The sequence below is a fragment of the Mytilus californianus genome, unplaced genomic scaffold (assembly GCF_021869535.1).
Source record: "Mytilus californianus isolate M0D057914Y unplaced genomic scaffold, xbMytCali1.0.p SCAF_11, whole genome shotgun sequence".
Taxonomy (NCBI): domain Eukaryota; kingdom Metazoa; phylum Mollusca; class Bivalvia; order Mytilida; family Mytilidae; genus Mytilus; species Mytilus californianus.
In genome coordinates this window covers 53,597,688-53,615,180 of record NW_026262593.1, presented here as the reverse complement: position 1 = coordinate 53,615,180, position 17,493 = coordinate 53,597,688, and the positions used below count along the sequence as shown (strand labels likewise).

Below are 17,493 nucleotides of genomic sequence, written 5' to 3'. Positions count from 1 at the left end.
CTCATATTCTGATCACTGTCTCTGAAATTTCTGTATTCTAAATTTCCATTTTGAGGTGATTTTCAAAAGCAGACCTACCAACTATCTCGCCCATGGGGGATATCCCCATGGCAGGGGTTGACCTGACTATTTAAATCCTCTATCATATGAACTTAGAACCTCAAAATAGTTATTCAAATGAGTTTAATGGTATTTATGTACATATATACTCCTTAAAAATATCATAGTATATCTTATTAAATATACTTTAAACATGTATAAAACATGCACTAATTCCTCTTGTGCGGCTTAAAATCCCCCATGAAGGATTTGAAAAGTTGGCAGGTATGCAAAACTATTGTTGATTTAATAAGCATTTCAAATTATTTTCGAATATGTGTTTTTATTAATTCAATTGAAATATAATCATGGCAAACGCTAATTACGGTCGCGATCGAAACCAAGGCGCTCATAAATTAGGCCGAATTAAGTTAGGGGCGAGTTATCACATCCTTATTTTTGTAAAACGGAGTTTCGCATATCATTGTTAAAGTGTCAGTTTATAGCATATATAATTGCTTTAAATGTTGTAATGAATTGGCTTTTATGTTTTCTCTAAAATATTATAATTTAAACTTAAAGTTCCTTATTTTTCGTTCAAAATTCGAAACTATTTGCATAGTGAAAATAGAAGAAATTGAAAGTGGTTGTGAAACAAAAATATCAATCAAGTATGGTTCTCCGTTTGTAATTAATTTATTTTGACATGACAATTACTGAGTTGTCTGTCTTCTAGTTTGCGAAATATTTTGTTCAGCAAAGTTCCCCAAAAAATATTCAGTGTTTTCTGAACAGAACAAAATGTAAATCCTGCATGTTTCCTAAGTTAGCAATTATAGATAGTTTATAAATTATGGCTTTGGTCATTACACATTAAGTTAAGTTTAAGGTCCAGTCTTACCCCTATCATCTCACAAAAACTATTGAACTCGAAATAAAGGGTTATATATCTGCCTTTCTTTTCAAAGAACTATACAATTACAGGTTGGGAACAACCCCCCAATGTAATGACTATCCCATTTATGAGGGGTACATTTCAAGTGATAAAAAATATTTTTTTGTAAAAACCACCTTTTAGTACAAATGAGCCAATATTTATATTATTTAAAGAAACTTTTCCCAAAGAACTATACAGTGGGTCTCATTAAGGTCTAAGCGTGACACGGGATTGCCGATTTTTTGTAAGCGTGACACGTGAAAGTCAAATTATTGCGCCGTGAAAACGGGAAATGAAGTCTAGCGGGACACGGGAAATTACAAAAAAATGAGAATTGCTTACGTACATAGTGTAAGCGGGATACGGGAATCCGACAAAGCAGTAAGCGGGATCCGGGATCAGAACCCCCCAATGAGACCCTCTATACATCTATCTGCCAGATAATCTGATATTATATGATCAAAACATGTCCAAGAATTTTGTAATATTCCTGGACCTATATCTTCCTTATTATTAAAAATAAGTGGAACCCTTCTTTAGCAAAGTAGTTCCAAATATAATAAATTTTTCCCTTTTTAAGTTCAAAAATCGAAGTTTTTCTTTGTTCTTGTTTACAACAGTAAAACGACCCCTTGTCTCAGGGACAGTCCCTCATTTAAGGGATATTCCTCATTTGGGGGGTTGTTCCCAACCTGCTATAATTTATAAATGCCATAGTGGTGCTTCCCCTAAACAGGTTGGGGACAACCTGTCAAATGGGGAATAATTTCCTAAAATATCTTAACAATCCCTGAATTGAGGAATGTTTTTCTAGTGTTAAAATTATTTTTATTAATTCAAATTTCAAACTTGAAAATGGACCCTAGCTATAGATGCATGTTAAACACAGCAACATTGTCAAAATATGAATATTATAGACATTTTTAGACATTAACTGAAACGTATAAAGTTACAAGCCGGGGTTGAACACTCGAAGTTAAGTTAGACAACCCAGGGAAAATCAAGCTTACAATCAGTGCAATTTCAGAAAAAACAATTAATTTTATTATATTTTCTTTAAATGACAAAATCATTGGAAACAGTTGAGTTTACCCCCAAATTGCACTGATTGTAAGCTTGATTTAACTTCTTTTAGTTGCTTTTACTTGAAAAAGTACCAGATTGTCCTACCACAAAGTAAGTAACCTGTTGAAAAATTTATATACTCTGGGGACAAAATTCAATAAATAAATATGAAATTAGTCTATTGTTTTACTGAGCTTATGTATATCATACCACATCTTCTTATATCTATATTATGTAAAATTTCTGATTTCTTGAACAATTTTTCTCGGGTGAGGATAAATTTTACACTTAAAGTGGGTTTTTGATGCAGATTTGTTTTATATCATACAATTCTTTTTAATTTTTTTTCAGAATGGCAGATTTAGACTGGGGTGCATCTGTAGATGAACAAGAACAAAAATTAACAGCTAAGGTAAACAGATATAGCTTTTTCTGATCTCAAACATGTTAGAAGGGCTATAGATACAAAAAAAAAAGACTTTCATTTTGACGTTTAAATGATGATGGGAGGTGAAATTGTAGTGACAGTGCCACAAATATCAAGGAATTAGTGTCACATGTACCTATAGATTTTAGATGTTATGTTCAGTAGGTATCCACAAAAATAAATAAATTCACAGTATAATGATTTCTAAATATATATATTGTAAAATGAAAGTTGTTCGTAAGAAAATTTTGTCAATCTTCATGTCTAACATGAGGGATAACTTTGAGATGAAAAAAAAATGTTAGCAAGAAAGGTTAGCTAAGGGAACGATGCATTTTAATTTCAATTTATTGGTCCTGTTTATGTAATTATTTAAGGAATATGTCTCTCTACATGCTGCTAAAATAGGCATTGAAGATTTTACAATGTTAACAAATTGATTACTAACTATTCTATGTGTACATGTCAAAGATAGTCATATTTAATGTTTTTATGACTTGTCTACGATAGCAGATAAGCAATTATTTTCCTGTCACTGTGTCCATCCAACTGTCCTGTATCAGGTTAAAGTTTTTGATCCCAGAAGTTCCCCTTAAAGTTATAGTTACATCAACTGGAAACTTGGTATAAATTTTCACCATAATATAAACTTTTAAAATATAATTTTAACCAATATTTTGTGGTTCACCGAACATGGAAATTTGATGGTGCAAGCGGGACATGGTATCTTATATACACATATTGTTGTTTTTATGCCCCCACGAAGCGGTGGGGCCTTAAGTTTTACCCTTGTCCGTCTGAACGTACGTACATCCCAAAATTGGTTTCCGTTCTCTATTTTTGGTGGCATCACTCTAACTGTTCTAGAATTATGCCCCTTTATAAATGGAAAAATTACAAAATTTTTAGTTTCCTTTCTCTAACTTAAGTTTGCCTCAACCAAATGTTATGAAACTTATACACAATGCTTATTACCACAAAACACAGATCAAGTTTGAATTTAAGTGGCGTCACTTTAACCGTTCAAGAGTTATGTCCCTTTATAAATGGAAAAATTGCAAAATTTTTAGTTTCCGTTCTTTAACTTAAGTTTGCCTCAACTAAATATTATGAAACTTATACACAATGCTTATTACCACAAAATACAGATCAAGTTTGAATTTTGGTAGCGTCACTCTAACTGTTCTAGAGTTATGCCCTTTTATCAATGGAAAAATTACAAAATTTTTAGTTTCTGTTCTCTAACTTAAGTTTGCCTCAACCAAATGTTAAGAAACTTATACACAGTGCTTATTACCACAAAACATAGATCAAGTTTGAATTTTGGTGGCGTCACTTCAACCGTTTTAGAGTAATGCCCTTTATAAATGGAAAAATTGCAAAATTTTTAGTTTCCGTTCTCTAACTTAAGTTTGCCTCAACCAAATATTATGAAACTTATACACAATGCTTCTTACCACAAAATACAGATCAAGTTTGAATTTTGGTAGCATCACTCTAACTGTTCTAGAGTTATGCCCTTTTATCAATGGAAAAATTACAAAATTTTTAGTTTCCGTTCTTTAACTTAAGTTTGCCTCAACCAAATATTATGAAACTTATACACAATGCTTATTACCATAAAATACAGATCAAGTTTGAATTTTGGTAGCGTCACTCTAACTGTTCTAGAGTTATGCCCTTTTATCAATGGAAAATTAACAAAATTTCTAGTTTCCATTCTCTAACTTAAGTTTGCCTCAACCAAATGTTAAGAAACTTATACACAGTGCTTATTACCACAAAACATAGATCAAGTTTGAATTTTGGTGGCATCACTTCAACCGTTCTAGAGTTATGCCCTTTATAAATGGAAAAATTGCAAAATTTTAGTTTCCGTTCTCTAACTTAAGTTTGCCTCAACCAAATATTATGAAACTTATACACAATGCTTATTACCACAAAATACAGATCAAGTTTGAATTTTGGTAGCGTCACTCTAACTGTTCTAGAGTTATGCCCTTTTATCAATGGAAAAATTACAAAATTTTTAGTTTCCGTTCTTTAACTTAAGTTTGCCTCAACTAAATATTATGAAACTTATACACAATGCTTATTACCATAAAATACAGATCACATTTGAATTTTGGTAGCCTCACTCTAACTGTTCTAGAGTTATGCCCTTTTATCAATGGAAAAATTACAAAATTTTTAGTTTCCATTCTCTAACTTAAGTTTGCCTCAACCAAATGTTAAGAAACTTATACACAATGCTTATTACCACAAAACATAGATCAAGTTTGAATTTTGGTGGCGTCACTTCAACAGTTCTAGAGTTATGCCCTTTATAAATGGAAAAATCGCAAAATTTTTAGTTTCCGTTCTCTAACTTAAGTTTGCCTCAACCAAATGTTATGAAACTTATACACAATGATTTTTACCACAAAACACAGATCAAGTTGAAATTTGGTGGCGTCACTTTATTTTTTATTGAGTTATGCCCCTTTATAAATCGAAAAATTGCAAAATTTTTAGTTTGCGTTCTGTAACTTAAGTTTGCCCCGACCAAACATTATGAAACCTTTACACAATACTTATTACCACAAAACTCAGATCAAGTACAAATTTGGGTAGCGTCACTTTTATTGTTCTTGAGTTGTGTCCCTTTATAATGTTGTATGCAAGCGGGGGCATCATCTGTGTCCATTGGGACACATTCTCCATTTTGTTATATATTTATGTTTGAGTTTTGTATTTCTTTCTGTAATTTAATGAGTTATTTTATGTTTTATAGTCCTAGAATATTTTAAATCATGAAAGTTTTGCATATTTACTTATGAACATTACTTTCTTTCATTTCTTAACTATTTTTATAGTCCCCAATATATTTGAAATCATGAAAGTTTTGCATAATTACTTTTATTTCAATGGATGAACTATATTTTTATAACATTGTTTAAAGATTAGTGAAGCAAAAAGCTGGGCTGATCAGGTAGAAGAATTTGACATCAATCAGCAGGTATTCTAGCTGTTTACTGTTGTGCTGTGCGCTACACTTCTATAACTTGTAAACATATGCATTAGTGTAAATTCACATCACTTTTGAAAGATCTTGAAAAGCAAAATGAATTCCTCCTTAAAAATGTTTCCTGTCTGAAACCTTTTAGCATGAACTATGACATTCTTCAATTTATTCCTGATGAAAAGATTGAAAAATAATAAGTAGAATCTTTTTCTGAATGAATGGATCCCCCTAAAACACATTTCAGCATAAACTATAGCATTTTCAGTATATTCTTTACATATTATATGCAGGCTTCCATTAATGATAATATATATACTTTGCTTGTATAATTCTTTATAGCAAAACCTGTACATGAAAAAAATCTTTTTGTATTATTAAAAATCCTTGAATTTTACACAATCATGACTGACAAACGTCAAAATCAACTGATTTTTCACTTCCACAATTCTTTGATTAATATTTTTAACAAAGATATTTTTGGCTCATCTAGACAACAATCTCTTATAGTTTTTTTCTACTAATACATGAATTAGGGGCTTCTAGCCTTTTCCAATTTCAATTAAATGTTGTAGAACTGTAAACCATGGTGTGGTTAGAAGCTTTTTTGTAATCTGATAGTCACTTTTATCTTCACACTGTAGTGTACAATAATGTAACTGCACTGCTTTTGATTAAACACTTTTTTTGGGTCTAAAACAAAACAGTAAATAAGTTTGTGTTGTGTTTTCTTCCACTTAACCAGTTTGTGTTGTTAATTGATGTGTCTCAATATTAAGAGGAGATGGGTATATATGAGGACACTGAGGTGCGATGGACACACGGAAGTGTGATGGTCATGGTGAAGTGCGATGATCTTTGCTGAAGTGTGATGGTTTTTTTGGCTGATGTGCAATGGTGTATAGGACGTGTGATGGCTAGTTTAAGATTTGCAGATGTGCAATAATTATGAAAAGTAGATTTTTATGTGGAGGGGGCATTAAGTTTTACCCTTGTCCGTCTGTACATCCCGAAATTGGTTTCCATTCTCTAACTTTAGTTTGCCTTAACCAAATGTTATGAATCTTATACACAATAATTCTGTTTACCATTCAAATTAGGATTATTGTACATGTACCTAGACATGTGAACATGAAAAAAATTGAAAATGTAGTTTATGTAATCCATCGCACTTTAACGTTGTCATCAACGCACTTCGGCGTAGCTATCAACAAGATAGAGTTACAATGCCATCATCTAACTTCAGTGTGATCAAAATCGCACTTCAGCGGCAAACCATTGTATTTCACTGTGGTCATCACGTTTCAGAGTCCTACATTGTACATATATATAAATATAAAAACAAAAGAAAAAACTATTATCTTTTCGTAACTATGATACAAATACTTAAGAATTGATTCCCTTACAGGAATTACCTGAGAACAATTATTTCAAGTGTTAAGCTTTAATATATATAGATATTACACCTTACACCTTTAAGCTTTGCAATACTCTCACATACATGTATATGTGTGTTAAAAAATGTATGTAACTTAATTTTAACTCCAAACTGCAAAGAAATTAAAACTTAATTATATATACATGTAATTATTCAAAATTAAACTGATAAAGAATTTTTTAAAACTTATTTTTATACATTATCTCTAAATTTAAGGTTATGCTGAGAAAATCAAGAGTGGTGCTGGAAATTCAAAGGTAATGGAGCACCACCTTTAAAAAGCCTGTGGTGAACCATGCCTTTATGTTTTTTTCCCACTGGTGCTTATAATCAATGCTTAACCAGCAGGTTAAAAACATTTTAAAATGATAATACTGATCTGATAAGTTGTTTTGCACCATAAACTGTTAATTTCACAATTGTTTTCACAGAAGTATTGAAAACTAAAAGCTGATATTAAAGACTGGCAAAAATCAGTGTATTTACTATACAGTAAATTACAGATTAAACTAGTTTTGTGTAAACCAATTTTCACGGATTGAGGAAATATTGTATTGCTATAGATATTTGATTTCCTTGTTTTATTAGTGTCTGCATAGAAGTCTATAGAAAGTTATTTGTACTTAGTTGAATATTAAAATTCGTGGTACACCTTTGCACACTAATCCACAAATTTTGGTATACCACAAGTAATAATGAAACCAAAGTAGATCAAATTCTGTTCAATCAAAGTTTATTATAGAATAAGTTGTATTGTCACTTGTCAGCAAATGTTAGCCAAAATATATATACATGAGATATGAATTATAAATAATTTAGAAATTCTTAATGGGTGAGTTATAATTGTTAAATATATTGTGGAGACATGTTAGTTTTGATATTGAAACACTGAAGGTAAAAACTAACAGATTTATGTTTACCCTGTGTTTTCAGATATTTATTTTACTCTCTGTTTATTGTATATTGTGTTAATTTTGTCACAAATTTTTAAATTTATATTACAATTTACAATAAGATATTTGTATTTTGTATATATGTCATGTATGTATAAGTAGATGAAGCTTCAGTTTAACTTGAACACCAATACGGAAACAATATGTATTTAGTCTTAGAGCATATTTGTTTTAGTCTGTCTAAAAGAAGGAGATGTGGTATGACTGCCATTGAGACAGCTATCAACCCGAGACTAAATGATGTGGATTAAAGCAACTCTAGGTCATCGTGTGACCTTCAACAATAAGCAAAACTCATAAGGTATAGAAAGCTATAAAAGACCAAGATATGAAAAAATGTGAAACAATTTAAACAAAAACAAAAAACCCACTGCAATGTAAACATATGATACTGATTTCAATGCTTCTGGAATAAGAAAAGAAAAAAAAGCATCAAAAACCAAAAAAGGCTTGAACAGAAGAGTCAAAATCATATGTCTAAAAGGAGGGGAACTTTTGCCTGTAGAAGTTCAACCTTAAGTCCTTAGTTTCAGTACTCTTGTATCTTTTATATATTAAAAAAGAAAGACGCATAAGCATGATAAGACACAAAAGAGACAATAAAAAACATGGTCAAAGAAAAACTGACAATAAATGGCAAAAAAAGAAAAATGGCAAATAAACAAAACAACAATTCACTTAACACAATATAGAAAAGTAAACATTCTAAAGACTGAGCAACAGAAACCCTGCCAAACACTGAGAATTGACAATCAAACTATTATTTATATAATGCCAGGCATAAGTACTTAAGGGCTAACTACTTGGCAGATGATCCCCTCCAGTAGCTGAGAGTCTTGTCAGCAGTGGCGCTGACCCAGTTGTAGTAATGTAAACATATTTTATGTGCACAACACTTTGTTTTGGAATAAATGTCATCAGGTTGTATAAATTTATTGATGTGGAACACTCAATACAAAGAGGAGCCTCAGTGGAAGAGTGGTCTTAGTGGTTCATCAACAGTGATCATTTAAACCTGTCAACACAAAGGTTGTGAGTTCAAACCCTGCTTTGGCATGGTGCGTTGGAATCCAATTTTAATAGACAAAGATTGGAGTCAAACACACCTTGCCAAAGCGCAGTTTGAACTCACAACCTCTGTTACTTCCTTTCCTGCCAAAGGTCTGTGATACTCCTGCTTCTTTCACAAAAAAACTGTCCACCATGATAAAGCCAAGTGTACTGAAAGTGTCCTTTAAGTGCCAATCTGCCTAAAAATCAGGCAGTGGTGAAAACATGACAAACAAAAACCCACTTAGGTTGACATTAATTTATGTTCGAAATGTATAATGGTGGACGAATATAACATTCGTTTCCTTTTCCTGTTCTTGTAATTCAAGATATAATTTGGTTGAAATGCACTAGAAATTAACTATTAAGGGGAGTTAACTCCGTAATTTGCTGTCATTCTAACCAAAATTTATCAAGCAATTTCTTGAATAACCAGACACACAGAAACGAAAGACATATCATTTCTAACTCAGGATGAGGGTAACTTCAAAATAGGATGGTTAGGTCAGTGGGTTTTTTCTACCATGTTTTGATTTTTTTCAAAATTGCCTGATTCTTTCAAAGACTGGCATTTAAGCATCGACGATCTATCAATAAAAAGAACACATTTTAATGGTGCCTGGGGTGTTTTAGAAATCAATGTCATTGTATATAAATTGAACTTTGCCGTGGATTGTTATCATTTTCTTGTGGTTTTGGCCTGTTATCTATTTTCTGCATGAAGAGATATTTCTCGAATCACACTGAATGGAGTTTGAAAGGAAAATTACATTAATTAAGTTGGCATATCCTGCAATGTGTTCAGAAATTGGGCCATTGTTAGGTCAATGATAGCTTTCAAAGGTCACAATAGGCTATTTTTCCCTCATGGCAATATAGATTGGGATTTCTCCAATTATATACAAAACACTCTATGTTTCACCTTTGTCAAATTTGATTCCATTCTGAAGTGTAGGAAATGCTTTAAAACATCTGACATTAATGTTTGAATCGGAACTGGACTCATGACGTCATACTGTTTACATGCAAAAGAAAGGTAGGTGGTTTTAGTGAAACTTTTTGTTTTACAAAAAAAATATTTACCATAAGAGAAATTGATATCAACTTTCATTATTTGATTTCAATAATTACCATGTTTATAATGTAATTGAAATTAAATAAGTTGAACTGATATCAAGTGATATCCTATTCTCACTTGTTCTGAAACATATACTTTTTTTTCAAAGTGTAGGAAAAACAATGATAGATAATTACTGTATACATTGTACTACAGGTTGATAATCTGAAAATAACCAAACCAGAGACAGTAAATGGTGCAGGGTCAGCAGCTAGTGGAGAACCAAAATCCTCTCCTGACCCAGGAGGGGCTGCTGAGGGTGGCCCGGAAGATGCTGGTAAGTCATATCTTAAAAATTATCATTAAAACAGTTTAAAAAAAATTATTAATAAATAAAAGACTCACAGTATTTTTTTGTAAACATATTTTTGTCAAGTCACACACATTTTTATTCACTGTATATGTGACCTGCACATTATAAAAATATAGATTCAGGATATTACTGTATTGTATTGTACCCTTTGCAGAAACCCTTTGTGGGAAACAATGACCACCACTGATGGGGTTCCTGACTTGATGGGCACATTAACATCAACCGAGGACATAGGTTGAACCAGTACACTTATAAATTACGAATGTTCCTGGTTTCGTAAAGCATAGAACATGTTTTAGACTTAGAATATAGAAAATTGTATTTTTGTGGATATTTGATTTCGTGGTTTTGTCAAAATCATAATACAAGCCTATAGAAAATTTGAACTTCATTGAACATTTAAATTTGTATTGAAATGAAAATTGGAAGCCAACAAATAATCATGAATCCACGGTAGTCTTTGATAGAAATACTTGAATATCTTACAGTGTTGAATATTGTTTCTTTCTCTCTTCTACATAGGAAATACAAAAGAAGATGAATCATTGCTGAGAAAATTGATCCACTCAAAGTTGATATCTTCAAAAGCAAATTTAGAAGTTTTACAGAAAGATCCTAATTCTCCATTGTATTCAGTAAAAACATTTGAAGCTTTGAATTTGTAAGTATATTGTTATTTTATTTTTACCACTCAACATGTCTTTAAAAAAGGTTAAAAATTGGTATGTTGATAAATCCTTTCAAATTCAAATCACTGTGGAAAACTGTTAATTGTAAGTAATAAAAAATTGTGTTTGGGGCATTAAATCAGTTGAAACTTTGATACAAAAATCTTTGCCAAAAAATCAAAGTATATGATACAAAAATTAGATTATCTTTGTCTCTCCAAGGTTCACTAGAAATTGCTGTAAATGGCACCCATGGCTATCTATTTAATTGCTGATTGAATTCGCCTTTTCAGAATCAAATGCAGTAATTTCTTCAAAGAAATACAGAATAACACGTGGGTTATTGATAAGTGAACCCTTAACATCAGTTATGTAGATTTGTAAAAACTATTCATGAAGGGGATATGTTCAGGTAGTTTATGTGATCACAAAATAAACAAATATCATCTTGCAAAAATTTCTTCATTTACAGCACATCTTGAATATGGCTTAGAATAAAAAAATAAGGAGTTGAGGTATGATTGCCAATGAGACAACTATCCACCAAAGTTCAAATAAAGTGGATGTAAGCAATTACTGGCAACCATATGGCCTTCAACAATGAGAAAAACCCATACCATAGTCAGCTATAAAAGGCCTTGACATGAAAAATATGAAAGAATTCAATTCAGAAAACTAACAGCCTAATTTCTAAAAAAACAACTAACGAAAAACAAATATGACAGACATGAACCAGTGACAAACCACTGAACTACAGGCTCCTGACTTGGGAGGTCTTTTTTCATGGACTAAAGAAAAACTGTATTTTCAAGGATATTTGATTTCGTGGTTTACGCAAGTCTGCATATATCCTATATTAACATTATTCTGTGTTGAACATTTAAATTCATGATTTACCAGTACCCACGAAATCCACAAAAAAATGGTATGACGTGAATAACAATTAATCCACAGTATTATAATTGAGATTTTAAAGTTTATATCGCTGTAATCCTGATTTTGTTTATTATTATTTTTAGGAAAAAAGAATTGTTAGAAGGTGTTTACAAAATGGGATTCACAGCTCCTTCAAAGATACAAGAAACAGCCTTGCCAACTCTCTTAGCGGACCCGTAAGTTTTGTTGACCTATCATCTGTCTAAAAATATGCAGTAAAAAAGTATTTTCGTTATCCCCAAAAATATATGGAATAAGAATCACTTTATCCATTCATCAGTCCTTCCTTTTGTGTGAAATAGATGGTTATTAATATGATCACATCCTGCTTGGCATAAGCATTACTGGTTGTTTCTACAATTCAAGAGAGACAAGGAAATCAGAAGAATTGATGAATTCCACATGATAACTTTTACTTTTAATACATGCTTTGTTATTTAAGCAAAAGTTAAGCAACCATAAAATTCAGGTAAAGATCGATTTTCAGGTTTACTTGTTATTTCAGGATCTTGATCATATGTGACAACATATTTTCATCTAATACAGTTCAATTTTTAATTTTTATATGTCTGTTTATGGGACGTATTATGGTATACCGTTGTCCGTCTGTCGTCAACATGTCGGACAATAACTCAAAAATGCTTTAACCAATTTGCATGAAACTTTGGTGAATTTTTTATATCTATTGACGTGAGCTGCCTTTTGTTTTTTATAAATTTAGATTTTACGTTTCCGAGTTATGGTGTTTTATTCATTAAAAAAGGGGGATTTTCCAGTTTTCGGACAATAACTAAAAAAACACTTACACCAATTACCAAGAAACTTTGGTGAATTGTTTATATCTATTGACATTAGCTCCCTTTCGATTTTTATAAATTTCAGATTTTACGTTTCCCAGTTATGGGGTTTTATTCATTAAAAAAAGGGGGATTTTCCAGTTTTCGGACAATAACTCAAAAATGCTTTGAGCAGTTTTCGTGAAACTTTGGTGAATTGTTTATATCTATTGACATGAGCTGCCTTTCGTTTTTTATTAATTTAGATTTTACGTTTCCGAGTTATGGGGTTTTATATATGGGTAAAGCCAAAAAGGTGCTCCAAATTGGTCAAATAACCATCTGAAGCTTAAATCCCAATTTTAAAATATTTATTATATGTTATTTGATTACAACTTGTTATTGAGCATCAGTGACATGATGAAGTAGAAGATTTGATAAATATCAAATATCCGCTTATTCAATGTGTCTTGTTATTGAAGTTTGTCAAACGTAGATCTGTACGTTCCTGTGTCCCAAGCGTGACATGGAAACCCCCTTCTAACAAAAAATATACCTGGTTGTTTTTATGGGCAAAAGAAAAACGGAAAGTAAGTTAAATCGTTAGAAAAGTGTTGTTGCACTATAAATCCGTCAAAGTTTTGCGTGAAATGCAGTAACATTAATCAAAGAAACGATTATTTCGACAGGGTTAGTAATGTTATATTGACAATAGACTACAATGGTAAAAATAACGCACGGGGTTTTCCGCGATATCGTCATCTGCGGAACATTTGATTGGTTCCTGTCATATTCATGCGCCGTCGTATCTCGGATGTTTCAAATAGTTCTAGTTTTGGTTTCGTATTCCGTTTTATGAGAAGCATAGAATGGCAAGTTTGTAATGTCAAAATAACGTTAAACGTACGTAAATGTTTATTCCTTATTATTAACGGAAAGAGTTTATCCAGGGAGAAAAAAATACTTTGTTTCATTTCAAAATTGCTATATATACGAAACTAAATGTAAGCATCACTATCATTCATGGATGAAAATGGAAGAAAAACTCGATGGTAAGTTTTGAGCAAAATGTCAAACTAATAACGACCAGGGCGTCAAACAAAGTATAACGACCAAACCATTCTGTCAAATTGACACTGTTTTATATAATTTTTGCCAAAATAATATGCTTAGAATGATAAGAACTAACAAAAATAACGCATTCAAACACCCAAGTCAAACCGTTCGTTCACTTTTTACGGTAACATCGATATGACCGTTACTTGACCAATTTTGTCAACCCAGTCAATATAACACCTAGGATGTAAATGATCTTTGTAGAGATATACTGCACCATTCTTTTCATTTAACTTCTATTTCAACTTACAGATAATAAAGGGGGAAAGTTAATATACATTTAAAAAGGTTGAAGTAATTTTCAGTGCTTTTTCACAGGGTGTTAGTTGACAATTATATGCATAGTCAATATAACCATGGTCATTAAGATAGTTAGTTGGCACCTTAATGTTAGGGTCAATATAACTCCTACTCCCACAGTAGTTCTTTAGCTACTATTACTACTGAATCATGTTGACTTTGGCTTTTAGCCTACAAATCTCTTGTACAATAAAAAAAATAAGCCTTTTAGTGAAATTGTAAGCATATTTCCTGCTTCCTTGAAATAGAGCATAAGTTGACGACTAAATATTCAAGTCAATATAAACATGGTCCAAAAGAGAGTTTAAGTTGACACATTAATTTTAGGGTCAATATAACCTATATGAAATATGTTAAAAGCCAATACTATTATTTTTGTTTGTTTGGTCCTGGCCCTAAGCATAAAAATGTCTAATATCAATTCATATTTAAAGCTTTTAGATAAAATGTGACAAAAAGCAGCACCATTCAGCCTTCAACTCACATAGACCCAAGAAATTCTTAATGGCTAAACAGAATTAGTTAACACTGTAAAAACCACAACCTATATAGATGTAAATACTGCCTTTTATCAAAAGAACATCAACAATAAACAAGAAAACAGATAATTATTACAAGACTTTAACCCATTTCTCTGACGTCAGTCTATTGTTCTTACAGTAGATTATTTTTCAAGAATCCACTGACCACTTCGTTAACTTAAGATAACTTCTTTTATAACTTTAAACTTTTAACTTACGATTTTTTATCCTCTCAAAAACGAGTGGCATATGAAGGGTTCGAACTCGCGCGTATTTTCTTCATAATCAGTAGAGTCTTCAGTCTATGCATGATACCACTATACCACGAGTGCTGACATAAATCAATATTTAAATAACACTCATAAAGCGCACAACTGTCAATACATGTCAATAAACTGTATGTCTGTCTCAGAGATAATTCGCTTTTGTTATCTAATAAAATATATATACTATGTCTGGATTTGTTCATGTTCTTTTCAAATTTATTTAAATTGTTTTATTTTGGACGTTATTTTTTAAGGAAGATTATGTTCTACATTTGAACGTTCTTGATTATAGTTATATAGCAGTATGGAAATATCTTAAAACAGAGTTTATTCACGATGTCAGGTTTGAACATTGGTCGATTTTCAACATCGTTATAATGAACCGATGGGTCTTTATACGATTGTGGCTATTACACACTAGTTCTAAACACTAGAGAATCAAGGAATTGTATATATTAGTGCAATTCCTTGATAAAATAAACATTCATATGCCCATTACACTTGTCACTTTTAACGTACAAGGACTTTTCCTTTTTATCATAGCAAATACTTACTTATGGTTTTAGTCTTATAATGATCATGATGATATCGTAATATCAATATTTTTTTCCTTGTTTGATTATAAATGGTCCAAATATACATCACGTCAACATTGAACGGACTCTAACTTGAATAAAGTGTGATATATAAGCTACGACCGTAAAACTACTTCTTTGATTGTAAAACCAGAAACAAAATCATCGCCTTTAAATGAAAAAGAAGTATATAATACCTCTATGATTAAAACAATATTTTTGTTGAGAAAAAAATTACAATGAAAAAATTTCAATTCGGGTACAAGGTTTGAACTTGGCACTGTTAATGTCACAGCTATGTTTTTCGGTACCAACGACTAGACGATCACGGCTATGAACAGCTTGAATGTAAAAGTTAAAAATTTACATAATTATACATTGTACATCTGTAGCAAGAGCAATTCTGCTGGAGATTCAGAATGCGTACCACAGATAATACTAGTTTATTGACTGGTTTTACGATGGATGCCAAATGTAATAACGTAAAAAATAATCTAAACTTAATGAAAGGGTAACAGTTTAAACAAAAATTCATGTATAATTGTTCAAAAAAGACTTTAAGCAATTATTTTATTTATTTCGGAAAGCATCATTAACTGGAGCATTATGAAATTGTAGTATTATGGCAACTACGCTAAATATATGTATTTGACTTAGTACGGTTAAAATGGTAGACAATCCGTAATCAGCTGTCAACAATAGCAGATTGCTAAATACTATATATGTAAATTTCAAAGGTTTCTAAATTTTGGTAATTACAATTTTTTAACTATTAAAAAAAAAAATAAATAAATTCTGTATATTTATATACTGTGGATTCATTATTATTCGTTGGATACCAATTTTCGTGGGTTTCGTGGGTACAGGTGAACCACGAATTCAAATGTTCAACGAATTACAAATGTGAATTTGGCTTTGTATGCTTAGATTGGCAAAACCACGAAATCAAATATCCACGAAAATGCAAGTGTTCCTCAATCCACGAAAATTGATACCCACGAAAATAAATGAATCCACAGTATGTCTTTTTGAATAAACCATAAATACCAAAATCTATATAATTTAAATACTTTGTAATGATAAAGCATTGAATGAAATATAAATATACAAGTATGAAATCTGGTAATAAAAAGGGGAGCTAACAACCCATTTAAGTTATATTAAACGTATGTTAACTTAAATATAGACGTGAACCGTGTGGATATAATCATTTCCAGCTATTATAAAATAAAAAAGACAAAATACGAAATTATTTTTATGAAATTCCGTTGATTCATTGTCAAAACATAAAACAGACAGTCGTTTTACTAGAAATGGGTTAAGCTAGAGAATTGATAAGAAGTAGTGGATTCGGAAACGATAATCAACTTGCGACTAAAGTCGCTCGTTGATTATCGTTTACGAATCCACTACTTCTTATCAATTCTCTACTACATAACATGCAAGTTTCTGTCTTGAGACGGTGCAACAAGTTTGTTTTTAAGCACTCAACCTCCCCATACCCTTGAATTTGACAATAAAAACATGAATGTAGACACAATGCAAATCAATGTGAAGACTGGTACTTATTTCCAATGCTGTTTTCAACATAGATAACATACAACATCATAAACATAAGAAGATGTGGTATTATTGCCAAAGAAACAACTCTTCACCTAAGACCTAAAGAAGTAAAAAAAAACAATTATAGCGTATAAGGTCACGTTATGGCCTTCAACATGGAGCCTTGACTCACATTTTCATTCATTTCAATTTAAAATCATGTATAAAACTGTTTTAACTTTATTTATTGCTTTTCAGATCTTTGAGATAAATCAACTGAGTATGAACAGTGGAATAGACAGCAGAATGAACTTTAAAATGTTTTTAATTTGTTTAAATAAATGATTTATGGTTTGAATCTTGAATAGTGATTTACTTATTAGTATTGTCATACATTAATGTGTTTAATACTTTACTTTCAAAAGTGTTGATTTAATAAGCTCTTGAAAAAAA

The 17,493-nt window shown here is 31.3% G+C and overlaps 1 protein-coding gene and 1 long non-coding RNA gene across 3 annotated transcripts in view; both read left to right on the top strand.

The window, feature by feature from the left end:
* The first annotated feature begins 662 nt into the window (after positions 1 to 662).
* Positions 663 to 17,493, top strand: part of LOC127720307 (ATP-dependent RNA helicase DDX19A-like) — a 41,154-nt gene continuing 24,323 nt past the window's right edge. The window contains exons 1-6 of one of the 2 annotated variants that reach the window (XM_052226874.1): positions 663 to 710; positions 2,393 to 2,453; positions 5,410 to 5,466; positions 10,184 to 10,304; positions 10,863 to 11,001; positions 12,028 to 12,120. In XM_052226874.1, the coding sequence (XP_052082834.1) occupies positions 2,394 to 2,453; positions 5,410 to 5,466; positions 10,184 to 10,304; positions 10,863 to 11,001; positions 12,028 to 12,120 (470 nt within the window). In that variant the 5' untranslated portion in view covers positions 663 to 710; position 2,393. The remainder of the gene's footprint in view (positions 711 to 2,392; positions 2,454 to 5,409; positions 5,467 to 10,183; positions 10,305 to 10,862; positions 11,002 to 12,027; positions 12,121 to 17,493) is intronic. The other variant, XM_052226875.1, reaches the window with a different exon arrangement.
* Positions 13,107 to 17,398, top strand: LOC127720322 (uncharacterized). Its single transcript, XR_007990696.1, has 2 exons — positions 13,107 to 13,772; positions 17,299 to 17,398. It is a non-coding gene; the product is annotated as an uncharacterized LOC127720322 (long non-coding RNA).